Source organism: Pleurodeles waltl, chromosome 2_1 (genome assembly GCF_031143425.1).
Source record: "Pleurodeles waltl isolate 20211129_DDA chromosome 2_1, aPleWal1.hap1.20221129, whole genome shotgun sequence".
NCBI classification, from domain to species: domain Eukaryota; kingdom Metazoa; phylum Chordata; class Amphibia; order Caudata; family Salamandridae; genus Pleurodeles; species Pleurodeles waltl.
Window position 1 is genome coordinate 131,596,989 of NC_090438.1, and position 20,506 is coordinate 131,617,494.

At 42.1% G+C, this 20,506-nt stretch overlaps 1 protein-coding gene across 4 annotated transcripts in view; it reads left to right on the plus strand.

The window, feature by feature from the left end:
- The window catches only part of LOC138262001 (synaptotagmin-like protein 2), a 482,740-nt gene that overhangs the window by 340,696 nt on the left and 121,538 nt on the right, over nucleotides 1-20,506 (plus strand). For all 4 annotated transcript variants that reach the window (XM_069211640.1, XM_069211648.1, XM_069211658.1 and 1 more), the window contains 2 exons: nucleotides 593-683; nucleotides 16,527-17,630. In XM_069211640.1, the coding sequence (XP_069067741.1) occupies nucleotides 593-683; nucleotides 16,527-17,630 (1,195 nt within the window). The remainder of the gene's footprint in view (nucleotides 1-592; nucleotides 684-16,526; nucleotides 17,631-20,506) is intronic.

The window sequence follows — 20,506 nt, forward strand, 5'->3', positions numbered from 1 at the left end:
TCAAGATTAAACAAGATTAAGGGAGTGCCATGAAAAGAAAAGAAAACAAAATGCAGGGAAGCACACCAGAGGACTTTAGAAGGTGTTTAAACACTTTTCTTTAGACTTAAGTTGTCTCTAGTCTTCTGCAGGGAGCTCCCGTGCCCCTCTGGAGGTTGGCGCCCTGGGCATGAGCTCCAAAGTGCCAAAGGCCGGCCCTCCCTACAACCCCAGAGGTGCAGGCAGCCCCGGCACGGCCGGCGACGTTGTAGTTCTGCGAGGGGCGCGTCCTGAGGGGCTGCTCACCAAAGGGGGGGGGGGGGGGGAGGGGGGGGATGGGTGCACGTGCGCCATTTAATCAAATATTTCCTCTTCCTGATATCTGTGCCCTGTTGAAAATTCATAGCAAAAATAAACCGGCGCGTGACTCCTATTATCTTGGCTTTTATTGTTACAAGCCGTTCGCAGCCGGCTGTTTAAACGACCGTGTACTTTGATGCGTTCAGCACTCTATAAATATTTATGGAGTATCATTCTTATGGCTGCTATCCCTGTTGCATAAATAAATAAAATGTCTGCTCTTTTTCTATCATCCTAACTTCTGCGTGAAAAGAAGCACAGCCTGACGGAAGTCTCGCCAGCTGACAGCGGCATCGGCTTAAGTCCTTTTGGGGTCACCGATAACTCTCAGCCCCCTGAAAGAGGTAAACTGCATTAACCAAACAAGGGAATCGTTTATTTTTTATTTATTGCCTTTTGTATCATGTGTCTGGCATAACATACACTCTTACTTTTGGGTCCGGTAGATATTCAGTTTTTTAATAATGCATGTATGTTTTTCAGAATTTATAATAAAATACTGAATCTCGCGACTACAGTATAAATCAAGCAACCCTGTTACCAATGGTTTTGGAATCTTTGAGTGAGAAGGGTTTCTCAGTCTTAAGACACACAAAACAGAAGTCACATGAAGATAAGCAGTGCAAGCTTCCCCCACACACACAGCATGAACAGCACCAGCAGCATGAATTAATGCCTCCCCCACACACAGCAAAGGTGGCACGTGGGTGTCTGTAGTGAAAGCTTTCCTTTCACACACCAACCAGTAATAGTGCAGGCACCAGTAACATTGTAACCCGTCTCCCCTTCAGCACCCCCCCCCCCCCCCCCCCCCCGCCACACACACAACACACGTACCTGAAGGGAACCGACCTAAGGAAATGAGTTGCACATCCTTACACTGCACACTGCTTAGTTCCCACAACGGGTTGCTACGTACAAACATGGGAAAGTCACTCCAACAGTGTCAGTTGCAGGATGTGTGTGAGTATGTGTGCCAGGAACTGACAATATCTGTTGCCATTATATGTTGCCAGATCAAAACAACCGAAATCTGTCTTCAAAGTAAGCCAAAACGAACACATTTTTGCCAAAAGAAGTGAGAAAAAAATCCCACAACAATCACAAAAAGTATCGATATACAGGACAACAAAAATACATTATTTGTTTAATATGCACCAGAAATGTAATCACTGATTATTCTTTGTAGATTTAACTTTAATGAGTGAAATGCAGGCTGTCAAAAATGCCTCCAATTGCGGCACAAAATGTTTGTATGTCATGGACGAAGGTGCCTGAAATAACCTTGTTTGCAGGAAGTTATTCCTGTATTTCTTTCGTTCTAAATTGTTTTAAATGTAATCGTTCCCGTTCAATTGTACTGTGTTTTTTATGTGATCTGCGTGGTTTGAGTCGGTAATTACTACTGAAAGTAAATGCATTAACAAAAAATATCTATATTAGTATTTTATGCCCTCTTGCAGGTTATCATTTATTGTGAAATGAAACACTCCCATTCTAAGATTCCCAGCCCTTCGCACGTGCCTGCCCCTATGGTGCAGCCTTTTACGGACTGGTTTTGACAGCCCAGCTGTCACATAGGTCTGTTATAGCTAATATATGCAGAGTGGGCTTTGGGTCATTACCCTTTAAGGACTGTTTTTTTTAGACCAGGCTCTTTAACAGCGGCAGCTCCTCCGCTATAGCGTAGGAGCGTCGCCCCCTGCGAGCAGCAGCTGCAAAACTTTAGCAATGAAAGGATAATAAACTGTGTTTATAATCCTTTTGTTGTTAAAGGGGTGGGGCCAATGGGGATGACGGGGACGAGGGGTGCACTGTGCACTCCCCTCAGTGTGCACGTGTGTTTGGCCATCCGTCTCAGAGGAGTATATCTTTCTCACATAAAGATATTGGCTGTTAGCCTGTACCTTTCTGCCTCTAACTGAATATTGCAGTGAACTGCATAAGCAACGTTTTTTCAAATACAGGCCTTGTCTGTCGACTCCTGTTTTTTGCTTTCTTCCTCATCCCCCTGTCTTACCGATGTATCTGACTCTCAAGTTTATTCCAACCACAAGACTTTATTGTTCCTTCCTCGTGACCTCTGTGCATCCCCGGTGTGCACTATGGATGTAAATACTATGAGGCCCAACTCCATATTAAGGTTGAGGCTCCATTTTCTGTATTGCTGCAGATGTCATCTGTCCTTATCTTTCCAAGAACCTGTGAAATTGTCAAGTCACTCAGACATAGACATCAACAAGACACCTGATGGGACATCAGTCTGGAACAAGTGCCTTGTTATCTCTATTTCAAGATCAAATGAGAACAATAGCCAACATCGTAAAGGCTGAATTGTTGTGTTTTTAAGTTCTTTGTTTACAAGAATGCGTCTTAAACTACCGTCTTAAGGCTCAGTAGTTATACCAGACATTCTTAAGGTGGTGTTGGAAAGTCAATCCCCGATAACTGACAATTTGTCAGGAGAGGTCCTTTGCCCAAGATTATTGCACACAATACTGTGAGAGATGATCTAGACTGCAAGAGTTGCTGCAGTATTGCACTTTCCAATTAAAGCTGATATCAAGCCCGAGCAGGTGAGGAGGTGATGCGAAGCATGTTTGCCTTTCACTGGGAACACAACCCTCCCTGACTTCTTATAATTACAGAGCTTAACTGTAAACAGGTATGCAGTGCTTTGTTTCTCCCTAAGGAATTCTAGATGCAAGTTCTACTACTCCATGCTGTCCTAGTGTGACACATAGAAGTAGGCTTTAGGGTGTTAGGTTGTAGATGTCATTTTAACCATGGTAGAAATGCTTATTTTATTCTCACTGTTCACACCATGCATTTGTGCTGTTTTAATTATATTCAGTGTGGTTGTTTCTAAAGTGTTAAGCAATGGGCTTGCACCTGTTGAAATAAACATGATTTTTAGTTAACATGCCTGTTTTTCAGTGCAGTTTTTTGTGTCACCTTGATAAGAACGAAACGGGGTTGTTTTTAATCACCACAATGTCCCTGGATTGTCACGGTGTCCTTTCCTCTGGATCTGCACGTCGCTGAACAAAAGGCCCACCTTTCGGCGTCACCCACTCAGAAAGCTATTATAGCACAGAGTTAGGATGAAGCCAGTCGGGGGGAAGGGAATTAGGGTAGGGAACAGCAGGGAGAGAGATCTGAAAAGTAAAGGTTAGAACAAATATGCATTTACTCATTCATAGAAATGTAACTCATCAATAGACTCTTGACTAAGTGTGTCTCCGAGATATCAGATGGGGACCTCTTTTGAAATGAGGGCAAAGCTCCTTCTTTGATACATGGAGCAAGAGTAAACTATGACCTCAGAATCAAGAGATGGCAAGAACTTTGAACTATGATTATACACAGAATATCAATCCTGTAACATCTATGTATTCACAACATAAACCTTTGATCATGACTTAGAAGATCTCAAAGAATCAAATACGCTTTTCACATCTTAATCTTTTCAAAGAACAATGAAAACTATGATTTGTTTATCTCCAGAAATACTTTCACATTCACAACATAAATGCCAAAAGTTTTACTCATTGACCTTGAAGTGCTTTACTCAATAATACTAGGAAGCGCTTTTACTCGAGCAGCCTGAATCACTTAGATTGTTGTGCCAAGAACCTTTTACTCCTGTGAATTGAAGCGCTTTGATTGTCGTGCCAAGAGTGCTTTAAAACCTGAGGACTGAAGCGCTTGAATTGCTATGCCAAGAGCACTTTACATCTGTGAACTGAAACGCTTTGAATTGTTGAGCCAAGAGTGCTTTACATCTGTGAACTGAAGCGCTTGAATTGTCATGCCAAGAGAGCTTTACATCTGTGAACTGAAGCGCTTTGAATTGTTGTGCAAAAGAGCGCTTTACCTCTGTGAACGGAAACGCTTTGAATTGCTGTGTACAAAAGCACTTTACATCTGTGAACTGAAACACTTTGAATTGCTTGTGCAAAAGAGCGCTTTACATCTGTGAACGGAAACGCTTTGAATTGCTGTGTACAAAAGCGCTTCACATCTGTGAACTGAAACGCTTTGAATTGCTTATGCAAAAGAGCGCTTTACATCTGTGAACAGAAACGCTTTGAATTGCTGTGCGCAAAAAGCGCTTTACATCTGTGAACTGAAACACTTTGAATTGCTTGTGCAAAATAGCACTTTACATCTGTGAACGGAAACGCTTTGAATTGCTGGGCACAAAAGTGCTTTACATCTGCAAACTGAAATGCTTTTAATTGCTTGTGCAAAAGAGCGCTGTACTCTAGAAACTGGAAAACGCTTTGCTCGTTATGCTAAGGGGCGCTTTACCTTTTGAAAGTAATGACTTCCTCCAAACTTGGATTCAGCAAGGCCTTACCAATACGAGTACGACCTACTCGTTTTTGAATGCACTATGGAAACAGGGATTCTTTGGTTAGACAACCCTTTGTCAATCAGGAACTCTGTTCTTCTCCAGAGAAACCCCCCACGAGGTCTGGCTGCATCGAAGTCTTCAAAATAGTGAGCAACATGCTTAGGTGTGGCTGGGCTTTATAGGCCTGCCAGACCCCAAGATGGCTGCTGCCTCTAAAAACATGGGAATTGTAGTCCCTTCATAGAATAACACTGATAAGTGCATCTTGTCCACCAATGGCCTGAACCTGCAGCTCTATGAGCTTTGCCACAGGGAAGACGACGCTGGTGGTCACCTTTGGAACAAGAGGGGATGACAAGTGGTGCGCATAGAGCCCCGCAGAGTCGCGCAGTGGAGTTTCGGGGGAGACCTGAACCGCGCCTGGCCTTATTCCTGACAAGATCTCTATTTAGGGACTGTTAGTCCCTGGAACTCTATTTAGGGACTTTTAGTAACCCGAAAAGCATTGACACCACTTCAGCTATGTATTGGGTGGGTTTCTACAGGGCTACAAAAACCTGACTTTAACATTTAGGCATTGGTGCATTGAATTAAGTTCTCTTGTGTCACCCTTGGATGTGAAAACAAATCTTCAAGAGCTGAGCCAGAGAATCAGTTAACGCAGCACTTACTTTCCACACCCAGTATTCCCTTTTATTCCTATCTTCCACGTCTCCCTATTTCCCTTCTGTGCTCCTCCTTCTCCTTGCCGACCACCTTCTATCATCCTTCTTCTCACCCCTCCCTCTTTCCCCTTGGCCCACCCTTCTTTTCCGGCAGCTTCTCATTCTGCTGGGGCTCACTTAGAAAGGAATGGCTCCCTTGACTTCAATACAGTCTTTTTGTTTCAATGTCAAATGAACATATGTTGGCAAGTGAGCCTTCATTATAGCTGTTCAGTAGTTTCTGTAACATAGAAAGAAAGGAAGGACTGTTATGAAGGCTCTCTTGCCACTTAACCTTTATTAGACAAAAAACAGGACTGTATTGCAGGTAAGGGAGCCTTCAATATAGACAGTATTCCATTTCTTAAAGTTGTCTGGTTTAATGAATTTTATTGCATGTTGTAGCGCACAAAGTGCTCACCAATTTTCCAGTGCTTATTTTGTTTTGTTAATTTGTTCATGTCAGAGGTCAGGGATATGGTAATAAAATCATATGACTTTTTACGGTGTCTCCCTAACCTTGATAGATGTTTTGTCAATAACATTTAAAGACCACCTGTTTTTGGTGGTAAGCACTTAGATGCTGTCAGAGGCTGTCCCTCTCAACATATACTAGTAGTCAGACAAAAAGAAGCTCAAAACCAGCAGCTTTTGAAGCTAAAAAGATCCAAAATCTCAACAAGAGTATCAACAGCAGCTTTTAGAGCTAAACGGGTCCAAAAGCCAAACAATCGGATCAACAGCATTTGGCAAATAGAAGCCTGTCTGTCCTGTTGGGATTAAAGGTCATTTGGACCAAATCCTGTTTGTCCATTCACACCCACGATTACTGACCCGATATTTGTGCGTTATGGTATTCACTTACTTTGGCAGCCTTGCATGTTCCATTCTTTAAGCATTCTTAATTATCACTCACCTACAGATCTATATGACGGCATTCTCACCAGAGCACTGCCGTCTGTTCGCACGCATATGTGGTTTGGGCAATCCTTGCTGCAGTCTGTGCCGGGCCACGTTGCTCTAATTAAAATGATTATGTTACCCTGGTTCCTTTATAATTTTACTAATCTTCCCCTTTATATATCAAAGTCCTTTTTCACGACAAGGGCTGCTGCGATCATTGATCTGGCATAATGCACGCTGTTGAGTAGCACTACACAAGCTCTGTTTGCCTACAGATAAGGGGGGCCTAGCTGTCCCCAGCTTCAAGCAATATTATCTGGCCTCTCAGCTTCAATGGGGGGCCTGCTGGGCCACTTCTCCAGCTTGGGACTGGTCTAGACTGCTCCATTTAATCCCCCGCTGCATGTGATCCACTGTACCTTACCCCACTCTTCTAAAAGTCGATCTTCAATGTTGTAAGCCCTATCTTTTCATCACCAAACACAACCGCCCATTTGCACCCGTGCTTCCGTTACTAGGAACACCACGCTGTGGTTCGCCCACATCACAAGCTGAGTTCACCACTTGGCATGCCGCAGAAGTACAGGCACTTGGGGGTCCATACCGAGATGGTACCCTTATACCACTAGATTCAATGATTGAGAAAGAGGCACTACCTCCAGGTCAGTTCCTCTTCAACTCACTGATAGTAGTACAGGGTAGTGGCTTGGGGAACATACAGCACGGATGCCCCATGCATCTTACCATGCAATACTTAAACGTCATGACACACACCTGATCTGCCAGTTTGCCGACTCCTTGCGCACACATAGAGCTCCAACACTCCTCCCCCTATGTGCAACTAGCGAGCAGACTTAGGCCACCTGTGCACCGACAAGGAATGGGATGTGTTACTGGAGGAACCAACTCGCATCCCACACAATTCCCGCTTCTACCTCATTCAGCACTACGGCCATCAAAGAGCTTATCTCACCCCAAACAAAATCAAGCAGTATTTTCAGCATGCCCCAAGTGCCGTCTCGTTGACACCAACATCATTCATATGCTGTAGGCTTGCCCATCCTTAAATTCCTATTGGCAGTGAGTTACAACACGCTTGGCGCAGTGCACAGAGCACCCAGCACTAAATACTTGGGAGATCTGCAAACTGGGCTTGCGTCGAACAAATAATAGAGCCAGTGACCGGTTACTAGACTTAGGTTACTTGCTGGCCAAGCGACTAGTCACACGGAAGTGGAAATTCCCCACGCCCTCTAAACACGTGGCGTGGGAGTGCTCTCTGCTAGCTTGGGCTCAGGCGGAAAGTGTTGCATTGCAGCTGGAAGACACAGTATGGTTAGGTAAATACCCTTTAGCAGTCAGCTGGGATGCTATACCAGCAGATTTCCAGACAACCAATCCTTGATCAGATAACTCACAGTGATGCTCCTACCTGGGAGCTATATGTCTCAGTGAATAAACAGGTTCCCACATAGAAGTGCACAGCCTGCTGCTCTCCCGCCACCTAGATCACGGCGTTCCCATGCACACTTTCTTTGATCATTGCTTTACACGCTTGGTAACAGTCGAACACTTAACTTCACAGACTGGCTGTGGTTCAGTTTGATGTTCTGAAGTTTGTTAAAATTGATATTTAGATTGTATTTTCTGACACTGCTGTGATAGCAACCGGACAATACTTGCGATGAGACTGGCCTATGGTGACAAGATCTGTGTGCCTCTGTGCTGTGCCACTGGTCTAATCCATATGTGGCACATTTCCCACTGACAAATAGTCAATGGTTGTTTGCATATTTAAAAACTGTTTCATTGGAATATGTTATACATATTACTATACAGTAAGTAATTCTATCACAGAAAGGCAAAAATGTTACTAAACAAATTTAAACTAAAACAAACCAAGTAAATGGTACCAACAAACAGAATTTTGCAAAACAACCTTAATTCTTTCCAACCTTTAAGGAAAATGTTGTTTAAAGAATGTATCTAATCTGCTTCATTTTTTCACAATTAGTTAGCATTCAGATCTGAAGCCATATTTATAGTCTGAAGAGGTGAAGAAATTACTTTGCTGCAAATATTTTTACATGTTTATTGCCCCTTATTTTTGCTTGTGCATATTACTCCCTGTTTAAAGGAGTCTCCATGGTCATTTGATCAAATATATGAATTGAATTGTGTCACATTTTGTGGAACTCTGTATTTTATTAGGCACTGATGAATGTGGATAATAACTGATATCTGCATCTTTTTTTAGGTCTGGCCTTGAAACAGCACTAGGTGTCTCCCCGGCTTCATGTAATAAAAATAAATACATGTTTGCAAATATAGGAAAACTTTACGTCAACTTTCTTCATTGACTGCTCTGTTCAGTTATCATTACATTTTGCTTTCACCCAGCACAGCTTAAAGGATACGTCAAAGGGCCAGTCCACTTTAGCAAGTGACTCTCTGGAATTGAGCGTGATGGAATTTACTTTGTCGGTAGTTTTTGTTTTCCACTTATGTTTTTTTCGTTTTTTACTTCTCTTTTTGTATAGTTAACAATGCATTTTATTTGTGACTATAAGAATATTATTTTCCTATGAAATGCACTAAAACTAAAAAGGGGTTTTATATCTGTCCATCTGCACCTGCCTGCTAGAAACACTTGACTTCTATATGTAATTTATGTTCACAATATTTTTACATTTAAAATTTGGATTGCAAGCGTATGGCTGCCAACTAAATGTAGCAGCAAGTTCTATTTTTTTTCAATATGAGGTATAACTTTGCAATAAAAAATAAACACTTCACTTGCTTGTCAAGGCCAGGCCTACTGGCTTTGCCAGTGCTTCTTGAAATATTAATTCAATTTAGATACTGCTATGTTTCTCCTTGGAAAGTTGATTGAATAGTACAATGTGCACGATTTTGTTTGTTGTAAATTGAGATGTAGGTATGATGTTTTTGATATTTCTCAATCTGTGAAATAAAAAAAGTGGTTTCTTAAAAATTAGTTCATTATTACTTGATATAATGAGCACAGTTTTAGTACTATCAACTTGATTCTCCTGACTATTAGATTTAAAAACAACTCATTACTGGAACATATTCTTTTAATACATATGATTGTGAATATATAGCTCTTTTTTTTAAAGAATGGAAACTTGAGTAGGATAGAGTACTGTTTTCATCTATGTCTTTAATAAATGGCAAAGCTAACTATTTTCTGCTAATGCAATGTTGAGATCCAAATAATGTTTGTAAAAATGTGCTAATTCTCAATATGATTTATATTTTATCGTGAAGAACAACATGTTTGAATATTCAATTTCAACTAATGGTGAGGCCCTTTCCAAAAAATTAATACATCAGCAATATATCTCAATTACAAAAGTGTACTCATTCCAGTTTGTAACCAAAAGAATACTATCAATTTTAAATTTATACCTACAATAATTAGCATGTTATTATGCCTCTTTGAACCTTTTCAAAGTTCCAGCCATCTGCATTGAAAGTAATTGATAGTATGACACTGATAAACTGTAAAAAAAAAATATGTTTGCTCTGTCAGTGGATTGTTGGGTGTACAGCATTCTACAGCATCCCTGAATTCACCGTTTGCAATAGATGTATGTAATTATATGATATCTAAAGTGCATAGGAGAGCTTGACCTATAATATGAACCTGTTGTAGTTTATCCATGAAAAAAAATATTTCTTTATTGCCATTTGCAACTCAAAATTTCAGCAATGGTAGCAGATTGACAACAGCAGATGTGTCTGCATATGTACTAGTAAACAAAGGAGAGAAGAAAAAATTCCTCATGAGAAGCCATATCTCATAACTTGTAATTGTAAAATAATATACCTTGGAGAACGTGAGTGCACACATATAACTCTCATTACCATAATGTAAAGAACAGTCTCTACATGAAGGAGTCAAAGCAACACTGTCTCTAGTCAGCCCTTTATTGTACATGCCCATCTGACAGTAATGGACACAATAGCCAAGTGTTAGAAATGGGGTTTCTGGTTGGCTAGGGTATGCACCTCAGCCAGGCAGAACTTACCCACTCTAGTCAGGGCAAGGGAGTTACACGTCCAAGATAACCCCTGCTCACCCCCTTGGTAGCTTGGCACGAGCAGTCAGGCTTAACCCAGAGGCAATTTGTAAAGCGTTTGCACAACACACACAACACACGTGACGCAATATCCCCACCACAAAGGAAACACAACACCAGATTATATGAAAATATACTGTATTGTACACAAGGCAATTATCAGACCAAACATCACATATCAGTACTATCCTGCTACCTTAGCAGTTGTCAGAACGTTACACATTAGTTACTCTGCAAACTAGCAGTAGTCACACATAACACACAGGTTACTCAGCATTCTGCAATATAAGCAGTAGTCAGGAAAACATGTATTACATCACAGCCCTTGTCATAAGAATATCATAAAATGGCCATAGTAGGAACATTAGAAAACATATGGCAAGTTAGAAAAACATATTAGCAAGCATGTCCATAAAAGGAACATTTGCATACACATATGTAAAAACATCAAACGCAGGTAGGTAATATATAAATCAAATAAAAGTCTGTAGAAAGAACTTTGGATTGCAACTATATTGGTCCTTTAAACAGTACCTGGTTGGATGAAGGCACCTCCAGTCCCTAGAAGGCGAACAATGGGGCCCCCGGCGCTCCTATGCGCAAAACGGGGGCCTCCCTTATACTCTGGGGTCAGAGGAGGGCGACATGCACCTCCTCTCTTTTATAGACAGGCCACTCCGGGGACCGTGATTACTGGGGGCCCCCCAGGGCCTCAACCGGCCCTCACGAGGGGGGCCAAAGCCAGCAAAAACAACTTAGGGCAGGAGGGGGGGCACCACGCACCCCCTCCGGTTTAATGACAGGCCCCTCCCGGGAGCTTGCGATCTCTGGGGGCCCCCCAGGGACTTCACTGGCCCTTCCACCAAGGGGGGGCCCACAATAATGCCCGTTTTACCTAACAGCAGAAAAGGAGCGCCCTGCTCCTAACGCAGAGGCCAGGGGGAAGGGGGCAATCCCCGCGCCTTCCCCTGGTCCTGCCGTGAAGCCACAAGAAGATCAGACCCCTCCTGGGGCCCGAGCAGACACTCGCCTGCACCCGATGCGGTGCACAAGTGTTCTTCCAGCTTCCCGGGCCGCTGCGGTGATCTTATTTAATGGGGCACAATGCAGCAAGGAGCCTACGAGCTCCCAAGGCTCCATAAGCACGCTGCAATCAGCGCTATGGCAGCCGCAACCACGGAGAAGCACCCCTCGTGAAGAAATGGATGCAGGGGTCAGGGGCCACAGCACCCTGCCCCTGGGGAGCAGAATCTTAAGACAAGGTCCTCAGGTGGAGGGCCCAGCTACAGGCCAGCACAAGGGAAAGGCAGCAAGTGGCAAGTCCTTCACAGTGACCAGGCAGGTCACAGGTCAGCACAGCAGCAGCAGTCCATGGCGGTTCCTGGTGAGTCCTTTCAGCCTTTGGTGTCCAGTTCCAAGATGATTCCAAGAGTCTCCAAATTGTGGGGAAAATTCCCCTGTACTTATAGTCAGTTCTTACAGTGTTTTACAATGGTAGGGAGAGGAGGTTCCAGCCAGTTACAGCTGGTTCTGGGAGTGCCCCCTCTCTCCTTTCAGCACAGGCTCCAAGCATCAGTGGGGGGTTAACGACCCTATTGTGTGAGGCCAGGGCACAGTCTTTACAAATGCAGGTGTGCCCCGCCTCTCCCTTCTCTCAGCCCAGGAAGACTATTCAGTATGCAGATGCACCTCTGTGACACCTCCACCCTCCCTGTGTACAGGCTGTCTGAAAAGTATGCACAAAGCCCCAACTGTCACTCTGCCCAGACGTGGATTGGAGTCAAGCTGCAAAACACCAGAGTCATAAGTACAGATAAATGCGCACTTTCTAGAAGTGGCATTTCTGTGATAGTAATAAAAAATACACCCACACCAGTAAGCAGTATTTATTATCACCATCACAACCATACCAAACACGCCTACGCTACCCCTCATAAATCAGACAATACCCCTTACACATAAGGCAGGGCATTTCAAATGCAATCCTATGAGAAGGCAGCACTCACAGCAGTGAGACACCAAGTTAGGCTGTTTGTCACTACCAGGACAGGCCATGCAATATGGCACATGTCCTGCCTTTCTACATACATGGCACCCTGCCCATAAGGCTAGCTAGGGCGTACCTTAGGGGTGACTTACATGTAGTAAAAGAGGAGTCCTGGGCCTGGCAAGTAAGTTTAGATGTGTGGGTCTTGTGCCATGACATTCGATTCAGTCGTCACCCATCTCATGGTGACCCACAGCCAGTTATCTATTGGTGGTGGCTGTGCTGCCTTCCATGCAATGGTTAAAAGTCACTTGAAGAGGAGCACAGCCAGAACAGCCAGTTTTAAACAATCCTTAGTGCGTTTTTTATTAGTAACTCCAACAAGGCAGAACAATGGGTCCAGTGATAGTCATAGATCAATCACCGCCGATACATGTTCCATGACTTGAGCCCATATTTGCGCTGGTGAGGGCAGTCCCATGCCATACGTAGAAATCTTGCGTCATGATGGCCCCACCGAGGATACACTGGTGGCACCCCCGAAAACATTTTATGGTGTAGGTGTGATGTAAGGTGAGTGTAATGCAAGTAATTGAATTGGGTGAAATTCAGGCGAACATTGGGAGACATCTGTTTCACTGACTCGAGCGCCAATACCCCATTGCTTGGCCATCAAAATAGTCCCTAGACATGTGTCCCAGTGGGGCCTGTCAAGCAACACAAGTTCCACGTCTGCAGCCTGCAACACCGCATAGAGCATCATAACAGCCCTTCTCCCTAGTCCATGCTTTAATATACACTGTAGCTTGTGGTGAAGGGCTGGAGCCTCTTGACCTACTGACCATATATTCCTGATCTCTAGCGTAAGGGCACTGTATGTCAGAAATTGGCCAGCTCCCAAATCATGTGCCTCTTGTTAATCCTGGAAAGTGCCTAGTTCTCTGTCTGTGTATAAGTCCCCTATACTCGTGGTGACTGCTGGTATGAATAAATGAAGTGATGGGACACCTACTGAGAATAATGACTTGAAGGGTCACCTAGTTGTTGATGCATGGCCAACATGTTTCTGCCCACTTCGGAGTGCCAAAAGAGGTCAGGGGGCATTAGTCAGGGCTAGGATCCCTAAATATCTATATTAAATATTCAAGTAAGAGGGGATTACCTCCTACAGAGGTGCTCTAGGAAGGAAAGGAAAGGAGGCCTACCTGTGGGCAGCTTAACCACGGCAGTCCTAATCCTGGTGGGCTATTGGCCCATCAATGGCGACAATTGGGACATGTAACACCTGCATGCCATGTGACCCTCTGAAAGGGGTTCTGACAGTGAAAGATCAAACTGATACTAGAAGTAATAGGTCTGATTTACAAACTGCCTTTTATAATACATAAAGTAGTACTACATTAGCACTGCTTACTAACTACAAATACAAATCTACAAGTGAAAACTCAACCTCACCTATCTTTTCTATGGGGAGGTCTTTGCATGTATAAGTGTACTATTTAGTAGTAAATATGGGTAGTGCCCGAGGAAGGGATGGGAAAATTGGGAACATCTACTACAAAATGTGAGGGGTGTAGGGCAAAGTAAGAACTTTAGGAAGGGACACGATACTTCATACAACCACCCACAAAAGAGTAAGCACATTGCTACACATAAACTACACCCCTAAAGTTATTACAGCCCAAAACTAACAAAATAGTAGTAGGCATATTTCAGCCCAGCCTTGGAGTAAGTGACGCTCCACACATAGCCAACTCACAGGTCCCACAACACACACTCACAGAAAACAATAGAGGCAAGAACCTAAACTAACATTCTACAGGACATAGTGGGTTATTACAACTATGGAGGAGGTGTTAATCCGTCCCAAAAGTGACGGTAAAGTGACGGATATACCACCAGCCGTATTACGAGTCCATTATATCCTATGGAACTCGTAATACGGCTGGTGGTATATCCGTCACTTTACCGTCACTTTTGGGACGGATTAACACCTCCTCTAAAGTTGTAATAACCCCCATAATGTTAAATAAAATTAATTTGACTTTCAGATCTATGAATATATTTAATTTAATGTTAAAGAATGATATAGAATTATCAGCAAATTATTTTGTTTCAAAATGTAGTAAACATATTTAAAAAAATAAAATTCAACTTCTAAACATTTGTTTTAAAATGAAAAATAGTTTCAATTAATTCAGCACAAGACTTTTAACAAAATATAATACATATCAAGTAAATTAAAAATGTTACTGTGAGTGAGATTTGTGTGTAATTATTCTTTAAAATATTTAAAAATTAAATACATATATTTAAATTAATTAATATGCATTTAATTTAATGAACCTATGTTCTGTAACTTTTTTATTAGTTCTGCGTTATTAATAAATCATTTACATTATTTTACATTTATATTTTATAATTATAATAAAATACATGAAATATTTTTAAAGAATAACAAACTTTAAAAATGTTCTCTATACTTTCCCATAGGGGGCTGTCCCACACAGTGGTCTGTATCTCCATCCTAGCGGAAGAGATCTTCTTAAACATGTGAGAAGTTACTTCTAGTAACTTTACAATTGTAAATTTGTCTCTACCCCCTTTTAAAGGTGGTTTAGATATGCATGTTTAGACTTTACAGTAAATCAGCACTCGGAAATGATGAATAACAAAAGTAGTAAGTTTACTTCAAAGAGTAAGGAAATTTACATATGTAGATTTAGCCATGTGTAAATTTATACTTGTGAATACTCTACACAAGTCTACATGGAGGATCCACCAAACAAATATATTTGGGAGCATGTGCATGACGTGCGTCTGTGGATATTTATTCATCTAGCATCTTTTTGGGGTTATCCATCCAACTTCCAAAGTGTTTTGAAGAACATTTTGAAGTATAAGCTTTAAGATATGTCTTCAGGGCCTTATTGGTAGGATCACAATGTAGTATTTCAGTAAGCGAGGTGTTGTTCTATCTTATCTTCATCACAATTCCTTTTTCAAAACACGTTTATTTCAATTTGTTCATAGAATAATTCTTCTAATTAAGGGACTTTGACCTGCAATTCATTGAGATTTATTGAACTGCGTAGTTTCATACGTCTTGACTTGCTCTTTGGAATTATGATTAAAAGGCAATACTATTTTGGCTCTACCTAGGAGTGTAGCATCCTAGACCAAATGAAGCACTGTATTACCATTTATAAATTTGTGGGTGTACACCAACTTTTACATGTGGATCAGGAGATCCCACCAACCATTCCCTTCTACCAAACTAGTAAATACTAAAACTTCACTATGTTGGCTGTGTTTCTGCATTTGCCCTTGCACTTTTCAAAGGTTAATACTAATTTAACAACCTTTGTCACGCTTATTACAGCATGAAGGCACATGAAATCCAAATTAAAACCCCTCCACTTCTAGTCTAGGGAAGACATGATTGCAGGTAGAAAGTGCACATTCTGAGGTCAATTCAGAAAGTCATTTATGGGTTTCTTAAGTAGTACTCCAGTAGTATGTTTCACCTATTTTTTAATGCCTGTGTGTATTTCCTTCAAAGCATAAAATGTGAATATTTGAAGGATGTCCATGTACAGCTAGATAAATAGAAAGGAGGATGCCTTCATTGCACATTTAGTAATCGCGTTTTGAATATTTCGCGGCCAGTTCACAAAGGCCTATAGAACTACTTTATGTACCCATAAATGCATTTGAGAATTGGCACCTCTGTTTCCACAATAGACCACTGAATATGTTGGTACACAAACGTGAGATCGGCAGGTTCTTTGTTTTCACCCCTCTGCCAGCTTTGGCTATTTGGCTGCTAGAACCGACATGTGTTTACCTACTCGACATCCACAGCAGCCTGCCACTATTTATGCAAATTGGGAAACCTTCTTCCTAACAGTTTCCTGTTTTTTAATTTCTGCTTTTTTACTATCAACGAATTAGCTATCTATGATTTCACCAACCAATATGGACCACAATCTATGTTCCTGAATGGTGCCTATGCTTTTAAAACATAATTTATATTCAAGTTCATAACAGATAATTTAAGGTTGTGGTGCCGCTTATAGTGTAACACATTTCTTTTCTGAATAACATTTGCATCTTTTCTTCTTCAGGCCAGGATATTCTTCCTACATCACCAACTAAGCTTTCAGAAAAGGAAGCAGTTAATCTCTCTTCTACTACTGATTGGGATATCCCTGTTGAGACAGCACCAAAGAAAGGACTGCAAGAGGAAAGCCCAGTTCCCAGTAGAATACCAGTCAAGCAGAAATCTATCAAAGGATTCCCTAGGCCTGAGTCAGTTCTGGACAACCAGGGGCAGTATGACACCATTGTCAAGACAACTGAGCCACTCACAAGTTCAAGCTTGTCTTCTCCAGATGCAGAAAGTGGCAAAATTCTAAAACAAGGGTCTCACTTTACTGTATTTTCAATGGCAGACAAACCGAAGGAACTAGAGACGACTGTGGACTTCAGGACTCTGAAAACGTTTTGGGAGAAAGGAGCTGATCCTTCGATAGTGAATAGCGCAAATGATGGGGAGTCGTTAGAGAATCACTGCTCGTCAGAGTCCAATGGCAGGCATTTTTTTCCTTTAAGTCGCGCTATCTATGTGCACTCTGATAAGAGCCAAGAGGGTCAGACAAAGCCAACCCCTGAATATCCACAGAGAACGCGATACCCTTTCAACAGGACAGTAACACCCTCTTCCAGCGAAGATGAGCCACTCTATATACATGTGCCCCCTTCAAGAAAAGGGGCTTCATCTTCTTCAGCACCTAGGTCTACTTATGGGAGGAGCAAGGGCTCTACACAATCCAAAAGCATCACTTTCACAGAGAACAATGGGAAGATCAATGGAAATGAGGAGAACAGGAGCCCAGTCAAGCACCCTAGGAAGTCAAGACTTCCTGTGAGAATCTCATCTGTCCAACAGGACCCCAAAATCGACACACCTGTTCCCCCCAAGAAAGAGAGGCTGCAAAGTGCGTCTGAGCCAGAGGCTCAGACTCCCGAAGAGGAATCCATTGTCCAAGAAAGAGTCCAAACCCAAAAAGAGTCCCTGCAAAGTAAGGTTCAGATTTTAATTGATACAGCCACAACAGATGACGAAAAAGATAAATTCTCTGACCGAACCATGTGTGATGACATGGAGGAAAAAACATTGAAAACTAATGGACAGCTAACCGAGCAGCATGGGTCAGAAGATGATATAGGTAATCTCAAACTTTAATACCCAAGTAAACATTTGTGGCTTGTGTTGTAGATGCATCCCTATTATTAAGAAAGTTAGGTTATATGTGCCCATGTGAAATGTATTATTTGCATAGTATTTATGTTAAGAAAAAAAGAGCACTATTGAACTTCAGTAGAATTTAGCAGGATGCGAAAAGCAAACTGGATTCATTTATTGGGATTGGGCAAATTTAATTGGACTAAAACTGAATTGCATAGATACTGTCACAAAACTTGTTTTGCCGCAAATTGCAAATCATACTCATTTTGTACAGAAAGTTGACCTATGAAAAAGAGATGCATGACTGAATTCTTCAAAAAAGAAATTGGCCAGATATATTAATCCTCCTGGATGCAAAAAATGGTTGCAAATGGCACAATGACTTTTTGCGACCAGTAATTTATTGTGGAAACTGACCTATGTACTGATAGACCAGTTCTCGAAATAAGGAATCACGGGGGTCACAGAATAACCTACCTAAATAATAGTAATTTAGCAGGTCTCACTTTGCGACCCTTTCCTCTCCCCCACCCCCAGCATGGCTACAGTCATAGAGATGGTGAGATGCAAGAGAGCTGACCACCATCTCTAGGACTGCATTCCAAAAGCAGCCCCTTAAAGGAACTGGTTCTCCTTAGAAAAAAATGCTTTTCAATTTGGAAAGTTTACATGACAGCAAGCAGTGGTCCACTGGATCCCTTCCTACTCCCCCAAGGCTGTCACCATGATTCACAAAGGGGTCTGGGCCCAAAATGGAAACCTTCCCCTTTTCAAATCAGTTACCACTTAAACTTGGCAGTAGGTAACTAATGAATGATTTGCCACTGGAATTAGGGTCACTTAACATTGATGCATACTAAACCGAATCACAATTTGGAAGGAGTGCCCCTTATATGCCTTTTCCAAATTGCAGTTCAGTATGGGTGAGTAACCCCTTTGAATGGCACTGAAAAGCTTTCTTGATTTGCAAAATGGGATCAGTATATTAGAAAAGGGAGTTTGCAGTCACAAACTGAGATTTTGCAAAATCCCTTAGTACATCTGGCCTTGATTCTTTAAAAAAATGTATTCCTTCTTTAATTAATGAATATAAAAAGAGTAAGGGCCATATGTACGAAAGCTTTTTCCCATAGACACAGAATGGGTAAAATCCTTTTGTACATCTGGCCCTAGATTCTCTAATACACCTGAATTCATTCTGTAAAATACAATTAGATGATTCTTGAACACGATTTGTGGAATTTTTCAATTTTTCAAAATCAATGTGCAATTAAACACTTAGAAAAATACTTAAATAAAATAGCCTAGCTCTACTAAACTCTGGGCCTACAGCATTTATATTTCTGTCTGCAGTGAAATTATTTTCATTTTGTAAGAACAATCCAAGTTTTTACACTGATTCCTTGGGAAGAATACAGTATTACCCTATTAAACATGTAACGTTAAAGTTGTTGGTGCAAAGAACTTTCTCCAGTAAAAGAAAAGGTTAAATCTTTGAGGAAGATATATCCATGAGCAATCCCCTCAGCGTAGCAGTCAGTAGCTGCTTCTTTCATCTAAGGAATCATGTCACATCCTCTCACTTCTGTCCATAACCAGCAGAGCTCAGGTGAGAGAAACTTTAGTTAATGCCCTCTTAGTGCAATGCTTTGTGTGGCGGTTTACCTGCTAGTCACATCCATGAACCTCAGAGAGCACAGAAGACAGCTGTCTGGTTTGTTAGAAAGTTACCAGAGGTATGCACCCTGGTCAAGCAGGGACCACAATCCTAGTGAGGGTAAGTCAAATACACACTGTGAATTAACTTGTGCTCACCCGCTGGTAGCTTGGCACAGAGCAGTCAGGCTTAACGTAAGAGGCAATGTGTAAAGTATTTGTGCAACACTAAATTACAGTAATGCAGTGAAAACACCACAAAAGATCCCCACCAGTTTAGAAAAATAAAGAATATTGTTGAGTAAAATGAGACCAAAATGACACAAATCCAATAAGTAGAACTTAAGATATGATTTTTAAAGAATAAACTGCAATATAGTGCTTAGAAGTCTATAGTGTTAAAGGTTACGTGAGGTCACGCTAGACTAGGTTAAATCAAAAGTTCAGGTCAACCGTGATGGAGAGCAGGCCGGCTACAGGACCCACAATGGGCCTGCAAAAAAGCCTTTTGGATGGAGGGTCGCATCGAAGTTGAGGGGCGATGCGATGGTGCTGAGCCACACAGTCCAGGGCATGTGTTGTCATCAAGCGATGTCCTTGAGGTGCAGCGCCAAACCCCTGACAATGAGGGCAATGCGTTGTCGTCAAGCCGCGCAGTGAGCGATGTGAAGGTGAAGCACCGAGCCTGGTGGTGATGCAATCCTGAGCCATGCAGTCATTGATACAGAGATCTCTGTGGCAGCGGCAATGCATCAGCATCGAAGGAGGATGCGGTGGTTCCGATCAGCGCAACAGTGTTGATATGTTGCTCTTTGTAGAAGAACAGATGCAAAGTCCATTTTCAAGGCCCAGGACTGGATTGGCACCTCTTGGCAGGACAGGACTCACAGCTGGCAGAGTCCAGCAGCTTTAGCATGATGGAAGGAAATCTTTGATGGCCTTCAGATTTCAGAACACGAGGCAAGCCAACAAGCCCTTGGAGTCACTTAAGTTCTTTAGGGGATGTAGAAAGGCATGTCATTTCCTTCTCACTCCTAGGCAAGAGGTAGCAGACAGCAGGCAAATGCAGCAAAGCAGTTCAGCAGAGTGGCAGTCCCTCCTGGCAGCACAGGAGTCCTTCTTCCTGGCAGAATGTCCTCAGATCAAGAAGTATACTACTGGTGGGGTTTGGGGTCCAGTATATATACTCAGTTGTGCCTT